A 13,860-nucleotide genomic window follows, 5' to 3' on the forward strand; every position below is an offset into this window, starting at 1 on the left:
GAAGCTATTTAATGTAAGGAGCTAACAAGGATGAAAGATGATCATCAAAAAGACAGAAGATGCCTTTTGACGTTAGTCTTGAAAAGCACAAGGTTAAAGGTAGGAGGGAAACAGTCAGCAGGAAGAGAGTTCCACAACCCTGCGGTTCTTGGAAATGAATCTGTATTACAATGAGATATCAAAACAGCAAATTGATGAAGACCACTAGACCAACGAGTCAAATAAGCTGTAACAAAAGAAGCAGGGAACAGATCAGCGAATTCTGAAGAACACGTCATGATAATATTTATAGAAAAGACTGAGACTAGCAACATCACGTCTGTGAAAGAGAGGTTGAAGAGCAGAAGAAAGGATTGGGCCAATCAAATTACAGATACGTTTTTGCACCTTATCGAGATCCTTCAGATGAAACACAGATTCACCAGCCCAAATATGAAAACAATACTCCATATATGGTCTGCTAATAGATTTGTAGAGATAAAGAATAGCTTCAAGTGTGAGAAAATGTTTCGAGCGATAAACAGGGAACTTTTAATGAGAAATTAGAGCCATGCATTGCACATCATCGTATTCTATTTTACATGATAGCACGTGTTGAATGGATTGAAGAAATTGGTGTTAAAATAACCTATCTCTTTCCAGGTCTTTATTTATCCCTCTTTCATTCAAATGCATCTTTATCACTTTCTCCCTTGTTTTCCGATACCTTTCTCTTCCGCATCCATCGTTCGACATCTACCAACCCAAGAACTCTCATTCATTCTTTCAACGTGACCATACCAAAGAAGTCTCCTGGTCGGTATACATCTAACTATACTGTCAAGATTCAATTTTCCTCTGAGGTCATCAAATCTATGCCTTACTCCAAGGTTCACAATATACATCCATTGTATCATACTCGTATGATGTCTCTCCATGCAACGACTATCTTCAACTTTTATTGGCTAGGTTTCACGTCCACAGATCGAGGACAATTTGAACAGTATATAACTTTATTCAACACCAGACAAAACATGGTGCAGTTAACATCTACAAAGAAATCAAAACGGTAAAATGCCAAAACCAAAACGTAAATTCCATGAACAAAGCTTCTTCCTTAGAAGTGCACGCCTTTGGAACTCTGTTCCGTCTGCCTGTTTCCCGACTACAACCTGGATGTCTTCAAGTCCAACATAAACAAATTCCTGATGAACCGCCCCCTTAAGTAAGACACTTTATCAAATCAAAACACTAACGTATTGTACCGAGTGGCTTCCGGGCCTTGATAAGTGGTGACCACCTTGTAAAACAAATTTTTTTAAATATGAATTTGTCACGAGTAAAAATAAGCAAAAACGTTTGCCTCTTGGCGATTCGGATAAAGGTTTCTTGATTTGAATAAAGCAGACAATATTGGCGTACTTACTTGATCATAAATAAGTTGAAGAATGTCCCCTCTCCGTTCTTTTCTTTAAATTGAACCCACAAGCTGATAGAAAAGCTTGGGCTCGGCACAAACACTGCGGATTTTAACGCCGCCATTCCATTCTTCTCGTGGAGATAAAATTCCATATCATAATTGTTGGAAACATCTAAAAAGTAAAAAAAAAAAAAGAAGAAAATTCGTGATTATTACAAAATGGAGTATACAGACAATAAGGATTTAGTTATGATATCATATAAACAGATCTTCAGTACTTTTAATAGATATTTTGTGGCAAGCGTTATCTGTATTTGAGATAATTGGTTTCAACATTGGAGGCGCTATGGTTAATTGTTTTGGTACTCTTCTGCCCTTACGTGATTGCCACGTTCAAAACGACGTAAAAGCTCACATTTATATATTAATAGAATAGCGCGTGTGTTATTTATTTACTTTGTGTGTCACGATTACATCCGAGTGACTGTCGTTTAATTATTATTAAGGCGAGGACAACAGCATATTCTTTTCATTGTTTTGACTCTCGAGTGTGTAGCCGTAGATATCTTATATGCTCTTATATAGAGTGATGTGGTTCTTGGTTGATTAACTGTGTCTAACTGTGTCGGATATATACTCGAGAGTCAAAACAATGGAAAGAATATGCTGTTGTCATAGCCTTAGTAATGACTCAGATCTTTTTCCTGGGACAGGTTTGGTATTTATCATACTCCGAGTGTTTCAGACGGCAGGGTGAGCAACACCAGGCAACAGCTTAACCTTACTTCTTTCACCCAATTTGATCCAAAGAGTTGATACCAGTTAGGTCATATATAACTTATACCACTTCATACGCACCCAAACTAGGTCTTCTTTGGCCTACCACACTCCACTATCTATATTTAAGGTAATTGGTTCTAACAGTGGAGGCGCTATGGTTGAGTGTTTTGGTACTCTTTATACCCCCCCCCCATGATTGTCAATTTCAAAATACGCACTCAAACAAGGTCTTCTTTGGTCTACCACACTTCTAAATGAATTGAGATATCCAGACACATTAAGAAGGTGACCCAACAGATGGTAGGTAAAGCACCTGAGATGCCGGCATCCATAATCCCACCAATACTAACGTGACCATAATTTACTGCTAATCGTATTGAATATCATCATGAACTCTCCCATCGATTTCGACGTGTTCACACGCACACACACGCATGACAGCTGGTAGCCAAAATGCACTGAGCGATTGCGGTGAGGATGTCAAAACGGATGTCGCCGGTGGTGAGAGGTTAAATATTTGACGCGCACAGCTGTCGAGATTAGTGCACCTGTAAAGTGCTGTTCACGTATATAATCCAAAGGAAAGGCAAAAGTGGAGAAGCAAACATTAGATGAGCTCGTGGTTCCATCCACTCACCCTCCTGTCCACCCTTTCTGTCTCTCGCTTGGCGCACGCACACGAGGCAATAAAAGAAAAGAAAATATTTTTTATATTTTTATACAAAAACGAAGTTTGTGTTACAAGTTTTCTGGCTGACGAAAAATAGACCCGCGTGCATGCGACTACAGCATAGTATGATGTTCTTACAACTTTGTCTATTTAACCTAGTGTCTTAGTCGCAGATGGCTTTTCAGTCCAGCCAATGATCTACAAAGAAGTTCACAAATTATGCAAGAGTGTAGATTGTTGAAGTATATGGCTGGCACGGTGGATGATACTTTATTTCTTTCCTTAATTTGATGTAGTTTGTTAATTTTTGATGCTGCAATTAATGTAATTTGATGTATTTTGTTAATTTTTGTTGCTGTAATTAATGCAATTTGATGTAGTTTGTTAATTTTTGTTGGCGTAATTAATGTAATTTGATGTAGTTTGTTAATTTTTGATGCTGTAATTAATGCAATTTGATGTAGTTTGTTAATTTTTGATGCTGCAATTAATGCAATTTGATATAGTTTGTTAATTTTTGTTGCTGTAATTAATGTAATTTGATGTAGTTTGTTAATTTTTGATGCTGCAATTAATGCAATTTGATATAGTTTGTTAATTTTTTTATGCTGCATGTTTTATAATGCTATTGAAGCATGTAGACATCCATTTATTACGATCAATCAGAGTCTTCGAGGTTAGCAAGGTTTATCTCACCAGCTAAGAGATTGTTTTTTAATTTCTCCTTGTACCTAAGTAATGGTCAGCCTACTGTCCGGTGACCACTGTTAAGTAGATTGTACATCAACATTTTTGGAATTCTGTCCTCTTGCATACGCAACGCAGAGCCAGTCCAGCGCGGCTGTGATTTCATGAGAAAGAACCCAATTCTATCAATGTCGCAAACGATGAAAAGGTCGGCATTTGCAATCCTGTCACTTTAACTAACTCCACAATTTTCTCAAAGTCAGTCTTTGCGAAAAACATCCAACTGTTGCATTTGTCTTCTGTACAGTGTCCAAGATTCTGAGCCATACATATATTGGCCGCAAGTCATTATTCAAGCACGTCTGATTGAACGCGACAGAGTTATTCTTTTTTTTTCTGGATATCTTTTCCATTCGCCAAGCGGTCTTTTTTATTTCAGCTGGCATGTTGTATAAAATGGCACTCAAAAGGAAAAGAAAACGATAACTATGATAATCGCTCCTGATAATCGGATGCACCAATAAAAGCGTTTGAGAAAATACGGCTGAACAACAACTTTTGGGCGCCATCTTATACAACGTGCCAGCTGAAATTTAAAAATAAAGGCCGCTTGGCGAATGGATAAGATATCCAGAAAAATCGGAAAAAAAGAACAATTCTGTCGTGTTCAATCAGACGTGCTTGATTATGAAAAGAACCGGGGAAGTAATAGTAAAAGAAATTGCTGCAAGATAATATCTGTAAAAGCCTCGTAATATATTTGTAAGTTGATATACAAAACAAATCAAGATTGGAAATGTTTACCCATCAGCATCCTTATCTGCAGAATGAAAGCGAAAATTAATGTTTCCAAAGCGATCTTAGCAATTCTCGGCGTGATTACCATACCATTACACATGTCTACGTTATCCTAGCGCACTGTAATGCAATTCTTTTTTTTTGGGGGGGGGGTCTGATTAAGTTCTTATTTTGATAAAACCAACAAAACAACTACTTCGTGCGTCTGCCGTTATTTGTCTAACGTTAATAAATTCATAGTGCTGTTAGTTTCTATGTTTCCCATGTAACATCTAGTTTTTTATTTTGCTTTTTTATTTATTCATTTACATTTTTTCTTCCGATATTTAACCGAAAGTCGTCTGCTTGGCTGATCGGCGTCTTATGTCAGATTACAGGCAAACCCGAACGACTGACGTCATGTTCAGGGCATACATTAAATACACTCAGTTAAAAATTTGAACAGTTACCATTATTTTGATAGTTCAAAACAATTTCTTTTGTTTTAACTACGTATTTGGTGTTAAAACATATTTAATATTTTGCTAGTAACAATAAAAACAATAATCACTAAATCTTTACTGCAGTTGCACCTAATTACCGATCCTCAAAAGAATACCCGAATAAATAACAGTGTTTATACATATGATATCCCATATTAGATCTTATATAAAAAGCAGCAATAAAAAATATTAAAAAAAAAACGCTGTGTGTTAAAAGATCCGACTTGGCCTGCCTTGATAGAGTTCAAAATAGACTTCGTAGCCTCGTAGGAGATGTCCTTTCCTCTTCTCTGCAACCTCTATCTCACAGAAGAGATGTTGCGAGTTTGTCTCTGATGTATCGTTATTTTCATGGAAAGTGTTCGACTGAGCTTCAATCTATGGTCCCCCCTCGCAAAACTTTCACAAGAAACACTCGTCTAGCTGTAAACACTATCAATAATTCCCCCCACTCTTTATCTGTGCCTAAACCTAAACGTAGATTCCATGAACAAAGCTTTTTTATTAGAACTGCACGCCTGTGGAATTGTCTTCCGTTTTCCTGCTTTCCGGCTGACTACAATATGGTTGTCTTCAAGTCTAACGTAAATAAGTTCTTGATGAGCCGTTCCATATAAGTTATCAAATTTAACAAATTTTCATTACTAATGATTATTATATTGTCCAATTTCTACTGTACACTCTTTAACCCTTATCCTTGAGTGGCCTCTTGGCCTTGATAATGAGTTGATACCTATGAAAAAAAAAAAAAAGAAAAAGTCCAATGTGAACAAGTTCTAATTGAATCGTCCCCCTAAGTAATCCAAGTTTCAAAATTGCCACTGTTTACTATGCTAAAATCACAATGACTAATGTATACCTATTAACCCTTATCCTCGAGTGGCCTCTGGGCCTTGATAAGTGGTGACACCCTTGTAACAAAAAAACAAAACAAAAAAAAACTGCAAATTGGAACAGCATTTCTTTTTTACCTTTGGTACACGCCTGTCCGGTCTTTCCGAGTGGGCACATATTGGGCTTTGGTTCGACGCAGGTGTTCATACTGGTTGTGCAGTCGTTTGTGTCTTGCTCACATTGAAGCCCTTTAAAACCTGTAAAAAATAAAAAAACAAAGAAAAAAAAATTGAGACCGTAATTATATTCTTACATCTGCGTGATTTTTTCATTTAACTCTTAACGCCTTGTATCACCTGAGATCGTACTGACCGGAAGTGATATTTTTGTTCTCAACACCATATTAAAGAACAATGCCTTTTAAATCATGTTGTTAAATTTTATAAAAGTAAAAATGGTATGAACATTTTTAGGATCTCCTGTAACAGATGTCTCCCTGGTTTTTACTTTCCCTTTTCTCGCTTGCATGGCCCTATTTCGAATTCGTAGCAGCGAGCCATCATTCAGTCAACCTTTTTTTTTTCTACCAAAACGGTCATTAACAATGTTTTTTTTTTTTGTTTTTTTTTATTTTAATTTTTAACATATTTCAACCTGATATAAAGTATTGCACAATAAAAATCATGAAATTAAAACAAAAATAATTTTCTTATTTTGAATTATTAAATCAAATAAAAATTTCATTTATTAACTTGATTTTAAAAGCTATTTTTTTTTTCATAATATTTTAAAGTTAAATTCAGTTTTTACGATATTTTCGTTTATTAGATTGTTAGGTAATTTGCTACAATAATTTTTTTCACGTGTTTTTTCTTGTCGAACTCGGGAATTTGGATGGAATTTGGTTGGTTGGTTGTTTTTGTTTTACGGCATATCAACCCTTTTCGGGTTATTTAATGTCGAATCCAAAGATTTTGAAGAAAAATTTTTTTAATAGAATATATTTGTTGTTTTCACGTCGGTTTCTATTTAACCCATACTCTAACAGGTACTACCACTCCGGGTCAGAGTGGACCTGGGAGTAATGGTAATTAAAGGGTGGCTCCACACTCCCCAAAGCCCACAAGCTGGGGCCTCACCACTGGATATAGTTTAAGGTCATATCCAGGACCCCCATTGAGGGACTTTTACCTTCTGCAGGGGAGCAGTCGGCGTATTCTAATGCCCCACCGACAGGGCCCGGATGGAATTTGGAATGGAACTCTTTATTTACTTCACGGGTAGCATGGTCTTGTTTCGTCAGCCATTACTGGATAGAGATCCTAAGTTATTCGTAATTATATTTTTCGGTCGCTCACGTCGAGTTCGACAAGCTACATCTGAAGAAGGTCAGAGGTTACATCGACTGAAACGTTGTTAAAATGGCACTCAAGTAATCCGACGAATCCCCCCAAAATCCCCCCCCCCAAATAATTCAGAAGCATTATATTTTTTATTACTCCAAACAAGGAAGGAAATACTGTATGGTTGGTTGGTTGTTTTTGTTTTATGGCATATCAACCCTTTTCAGGTTATTTAATGCCGAATCCAAAGATTTTGTAGAAAATTTTTTTTAATGGAATATATTTGTTGTTTTCAAGTCGGTTTCTATTTAACAGTTTCTATTTAGTTGGGACGCTAACAGGTACTACCACTCCGGGTCAGAGTGGACCTGGGAGCAATGGCAATTAAAGGGTGGCTCCACACTCCCCAAAGCCCACAAGCTGGGGCCTCACCACTGGATATAGTTTAAGGTCATATTCAGGACTGAAATACTGTATGAGATCTTGTCTAACAGGGGGGCTGTAGGGAGTTGAGCAGCAAGGTATCTGTTCACCTTACATTTAAACTTCTGCAAGCTGGTACAGGGAGGAAAGCAGAAAGCACATATCAAAGTCTAGTGGTTCAAGGGAAGGAACTATTAGACTAGAAGGCTTCCCGGCATCTAGGAATCTCAATAATGAAGGGGTGGGATTTTGCTACTTATCTTATGATCCTCTTTCACCCTTCAACCTTAAACATTCAAGACTGACTGTCAATGACAAGTGCCAATCTTATATATCACTGCCCTCTACCACAGTCTAAAAACAAGTTATCTACCACAGATTATGATTGCTTAATAATTAACTGCCATCATTCCGGAGAGGAGGGGTCAATTAAATGCAGTGCCAATATAGCTTCTGTAAATATTAGTAGAACTTGAAGTGATCCACGTATTCCTCCCAACATAAAAATTATTGAAAAGAGCAGATAACTCTTAATAGAAATAGTTAAGTCAAATTAAAGAGTGATTATCGTTCCTGATGCACTGATATCCCATATCAGAAATATCCCTTTTTTTTGTTTGTTTGTTTTGAAAAGAAATCGTCTGAAAACGAGTTGTCTACATGTAACTGGGAACCGTTTGTGAATTTAATATTCCCTTGACACTTCCTCCTTCAGAGGAAGCCGGTTCAACCTGCCTAGGATGAATGCCACTGAAATATGTACATTGTCTAGTGCTTACCTTTTTTACACTCGCACATGTAACCATCTTTTTTGTTGATGCACTTTCCATCATTTGCACAAACTTTCGATTTGCAGAAATCGACAACAATTTCGCAACCGACGCCTGTGTAACCTAAAAAAAAAAAAAAGAAGGTAAATAAATCAATTACTTTTACTGTCTTATAATAAGAATCTGTTTTGGATGTTTACAGATATTTTTTTTTTTACTTTTTTTTTTTTTAGAAATGTAATAAAATATCGATTACAACACTGTTGTTGGTGTTATTTAATATTTTATTTAGTGTTTTTTTTTATAATACTAGCAAGGATTCTGGCATTACCCGGTTGTAAAATACGCAAAAATATTATATTTTAATTCATGTAGATTTCGTATTTATTATTATAGAGACAATTCTCTGTTAATTATTAAATTGTAACCAATATAAAATATGACTTGGGTGCCATCAGCTAAAATCGAAACCAAAACATTTAGCATTCCAGTTGTTTCAGTTTGAGCTATCATCAAACGGATAAAAAATAGTTAAAAATGAACTGACTTCAACGTATAAATGTATATTTGCGCATGCGTACAAGAGCACTTTAAGTCAATTTACGCTTACCAAGTTCGCATTTCTTTCAATTTTGATCCCTTAGCAGCTATTTTTACTGGCTTTATCTTCTTTTTCTTCTTCTATCTATCTTCTATATATCTATCTATCTTCTATCTTCTTCTATATCTATTATATATATATATATATATATATATATATATATATATATATATATATATATATATATATATATATATATATATATATATATATAATTTTAGTCAGTTCATCACGTTTTTATTTTTATTTTTTTGGCGCAATCGCTTCAAGGATTCGAGTTCGAACCCCCTCCCCTTTCAAACTTTTTTGGGATTTTTCAAACACACGGGCACTGTTCGTATTACATCATGTTCATTTTTTTAATTTTTTTTTTTTTACACAATTTTTTTTATAGTTTTAATATTGTTTGTTTTTATAATATTTAAACATGGTTATGACTTCGCTTTGTTTTCATTTTACCACCCCCAATCACACACTCCTCTAAAAACCAGGGCAAGCCGGGTACCCCTCGCTAATATATATATATATGTATACACTCCTATAAATTCGTTTTTCTTTTGTGGGTATTGATATCCATTTTATATTTATTTTTAAAAAAATACACTTTTCTTTTTTTTTTTATATATGGGTCGTGGAATTGCATTCACTAGCAAAAGGATAATTATGGGGGTAATCATCTTTAGTTAACTATTACGTGTAATTACATTCAAGCTTCTGGGCTTGACCATTACTCCTGATCTTAAATGGAACACGTACATCAAATCTGTTGCCAAGGCCGCTGGAAAAATGGTGGGATCTTTCTATCGACCCGGTAGATATCTCACTGCTGATACAATTCTTTATCTATATAAGAGCCAAGTACGTCCAAGGATGGAATACTGTTGCCACATCTGGGCAGGAGCTGCTAGAAAGGACTTGTCCTGCCTTGATAGAGTTCAAAATAGACTTCGTAGCCTCGTAGGAGATGTCCTTTTCTCTTCCTTGCAACCTCTATCTCATAGAAGAGATGTTGCGAGTTTGTCTCTGATGTATCGTTATTTTCATGGAAAGTGTTCGACTGAGCTTCAATCTATGGTCCCACCTCGCCAAACTTTCACAAGAAACACTCGTCTAGCTGTAAACACTATCAATAATTCCCCCCACTCTTTATCTGTGCCTAAACCTAAACGTAGATTCCATGAACAAAGCTTCTTTCTTAGAACTGCACACCTGTGGAATTGTCTTCCGTTTTCCTGCTTTCCGGCTGACTGCAATATGGTTGTCTTCAAGTCTAACGTAAATAAGTTCTTGATGAGCCGTTCCATATAAGTCATCAAATTTATCAAATTTTCATTACTAATGATTACTATATTGTCCAATTTCTACTGTACACGCTTTAACCCTTATCCTTGAGTGGCCTCTTGGCCTTGATAATGTGGTGATGCCTATGTAAAAAAAAAAGAAAGATATTCTACCGGATTCATACTTGCAAAATATTTACGTAAAAAGTTTACAGTAAACACAAAATAGTTTCAATATATATTTATGTATACGTATATATTTTTCTTTAATCTATCTATCTATCTATCTATAAAAGTGACCGTGTCTGTGTGTGTTTGTGTGTCTGTCTGTGTGTGTGTGTATGTGTGTGTGTGTGTGTGTACATTTCCTTACACAATAACTCTGTCAATTTTTAGTCTACAGATTCGAAATTTGATATATAGGGTACTGAGATTTAAATGTTAAGGAGTCATAATAGGGATCAAATCTTTAAAAAATTGACCGTTTTTTTGTTTTTTGTTTTTTTGTTCAGCATGCACCTCCAAACACCCAGGCAACGCCGGGCACCCATGCTAGTATATCTATAAAAGTGAACGTGTCTGTGTATCTGTGTGTATGTGTGTGTGTATGGGTCGAAAATGTTCAATTACCAATATGTAAATGTATGTATGTACCGATTTTACTAAGATCAGAATCGTTTTGAAGTTTGACCTTTCATACGACAAATATCGAAAAATTGGCTAAAAACATTAATATCTTCACCTTTAACTAGGCACTTTTCTATAGTGGGGGGTCGCTTTTTTCGCCGATATTTTTGAAAGTCATCCTCTTCTTTCGATTGTCTAGCCTTAATTTAAACATGAGTCACTTCAGGTTTGGCGGTGGTCGTAACCGCAAAGACGTCAGGTTTTTTCTCCGTTCTTTTCCTCCTTTGCTGTACGGGTTCGAGCCTATCTTCCTACTATCACTTTTTTTTTTTGCTCAATATACATACTAGCATTTCAACCCGGCTTGCCCGGGTGTTTGGATGTGTTAAAAGTGGTAGTAGGAAGGCAGGCTCGAACCCGTACCGCAAAGGAGGAAAAGAACGGGGAAAAGCCTGACGTCTATGCTGTTACGACCACCGCCAAACCGGAAGAGACATTTTTTTAAAAGTAAGGCTAAACAATCGAAAGGAGAGGATGACTTTCAAAAATATCGGCGAAAAAAGGGACCCCCCCTGGAAAAAAGTGCCCAGTTTAAGGTGAATATATTAATGTTTTTAGCCAATATTTCGATATTTGTCGTCGGAAAGGTCGAACTTTAAAACGATACTGATCTGCAGAAAATCCGTCGCCTCTGTCGAAAGTGTTGGGCAGACATGCAAACATACACACACACATACATTTATATATTGGTAACTAAAAATTTTCGACCCAAATCGATGAAAAAGCTTGCCATATCTCTGAATACAATATCCTTTATGTAAAATTTCAAATATTTAGACCAGAAATTGTCTGAGTAATTTGTTAGAGACCGCAGAGGTCAAATTTTGTATAATTTTGACCCCTATTATACCCCTTAATATTTATTGTTTTGGGCTCAAATCGAGTTATTAAGTTAGATCCATGTCAAAGGAACCTATATCTAAAATTTCAAGTGTTTAGACTCAAAATTGTCGAAGGAGTTTGGCAGTTCTCAGAGGTCAAATCGTTGAACTTTGACCCCTTAACAGCCGAATTTCTGGCCGAAAATCGATCACATAGATTTTCCCAAATCTTAGTACCTGTATATCAAATTTCGAGTCTTTAGACAGAAAATTGAGAGAGTTATAGCGTAGGGAAATGTACACAAACACACAGACAGACACACAGACACGTTCACTTATCTATCTATCTATATATCTATAAAAGTGAACGTGTTTGTGTGTCTGTCTGTCTGCTTTGTGTCTGTTTAAATTTTCCTTCGCAATAACTCTGTCAATTTTCAGTCTACTGACTCGAAATTTGATATAAAGAGTACTGAGATTTGGAAAAATCTTTGTGGTTGGTTTTCGACCAGAAATTTGGCTGTTAAGGGGTCAAAGTTCAACGATTTGACCTTGAGAACTCTACCAAACTCCTTCGACAATTTTGCGTCTAAACACTTGAAATTTTAGATATAGGTTTCTTGGACATGGATCTAACTTAATAACTTGATTTGTGCCCAAAATAATAAACGTTAAGGGGTCAGAATAGGGGTCAAAATTAAAATTTTTTTTACCTCTGCAGTCTACCAATTTATCCAGACAATTTCTCGTCTAAACATTTGATATTTTACATAAAGGGTATTCAGAAATAGGGCAAGCTTTGAAATCGGTTTGAGTCGAAAATGTTTATTTACCAATATATAAATGTATGTATGTATGTTTGCATGTCTGCCTAAAACTTTCGACAGAGGTGACGGATTTTTACAAGATCAGTATCGTTTTTAAGTTCGACCTTTCAGACGACAAATATCGAAAAATTGGCAAAAACAATTAATATCTTCACCTTCAACTGGGCACTTTTCTACAGGTGGGGGGGGTCGCTTTTTTCACTGATATTGTCGGAAGTCATCTCCGCTTTTCGATTGTCTAGCCTTAATTTAAACCTACTTCACTTCCGGTTTGGCGATGGTCGTACCAGCAACGACGTCACATTTTTTCCCCGTTTTTTCCCTCTTCGTGGTACGGGTTCGAGCCTGCCTTCCTACTACCACTTTTGTTTTTCTCGACACACACACCTCCAAACACCCGGCCAACACCGGGCATCCATGCTAGTATATATATATATATATATATATATATATATATATATATATATATATATATATATATATATATATATGTGGGAGTTAAGAGTGCTTTTATCAAAGTTATTGCTACTTACCTTTCTTGCATGTGCAAGTAGATTTACCACCAAATTCAGTGCAATTGAAAGCATTAATACACGGATTTGCATCCTTACAAATTGATACGGAGTCGGAGCAGTCTGAGCCGTACGTGTTTGGTTTACATCTGTTTAATAGGAGACAAAAATAACATTTACGAGCAATGTCTTGCCTTAAACTTGAATATACTTCATTTGTATATTCGAGTGGAAATGGACTGATGTAAAAAAAAAAAAAAAAAGAAAAAAAAAAGAAAAAAAAAACAACTCTCAACGAACTAGCAAGCTCAAAAATAAATCAAACTCATTGTACTTCCCTAACCCTAACGTCTTCTATGTTTCAAATTTCATCAAAATATTTCCAGTAGTTTTGAAATCAATTTGTACATTCAAACCAAATTAAATTAAATATTAATAACATTACTCACTTTTACAATCTGAAGCTATCTTTAAAAATTTATAATGATTAGTTAATTAGTTTACGAATTACATTAACTTAATAAATCTACAAGCAATGTCTGAATGTGGAAGTGGATTGATGTACCCCCCCCAGAAAAAAAACTCTTAACGAACTAGTAAGATTACCAGATGTTGCCCGAGTTGTCGTGGTAATGGACCCACATGCAAACCTTAGTTATGGTACAAATGAAAAAGACGAAGAAAAAATTGTCTGGAGTATACCATCTCCCTTCGCAAGTTAAAGATAAATATTAAAAGAAACCACAACCAAAAGGAAACATGGTTCCTGGTATTTCATTCAACCTAAGTAGGTTGGGCTGGCTTCTACTAAAAGAGGAAATTCTTCGGAAATATTAAATTTGTGTGTACATTTCTATGAGGAAAGGCGAGGTTTTTTGAAGGGAAGTATTGCAAGCCTCCAAAATACAGCGTTTGTTACTCTCAAATGATACCTCATCTGGTATTA

General features: G+C 35.8%; 1 protein-coding gene across 1 annotated transcript in view; it reads right to left on the reverse strand.

The window, feature by feature from the left end:
- Positions 1-13,860, reverse strand: part of LOC145297772 (uncharacterized) — a 482,067-nt gene that overhangs the window by 152,071 nt on the left and 316,136 nt on the right. The window contains exons 42-45 of the mRNA XM_080144017.1: positions 12,936-13,063; positions 8,196-8,309; positions 5,788-5,907; positions 1,406-1,571 (exon numbers count right to left, since the gene is read on the reverse strand). Coding sequence (XP_080000143.1) covers positions 1,406-1,571; positions 5,788-5,907; positions 8,196-8,309; positions 12,936-13,063 — 528 coding nt within the window. The remainder of the gene's footprint in view (positions 1-1,405; positions 1,572-5,787; positions 5,908-8,195; positions 8,310-12,935; positions 13,064-13,860) is intronic.

This window comes from Euprymna scolopes, chromosome 18, assembly GCF_053919585.1.
Source record: "Euprymna scolopes isolate OS-2025 chromosome 18, ASM5391958v1, whole genome shotgun sequence".
Lineage (NCBI taxonomy): Eukaryota > Metazoa > Mollusca > Cephalopoda > Sepiida > Sepiolidae > Euprymna > Euprymna scolopes.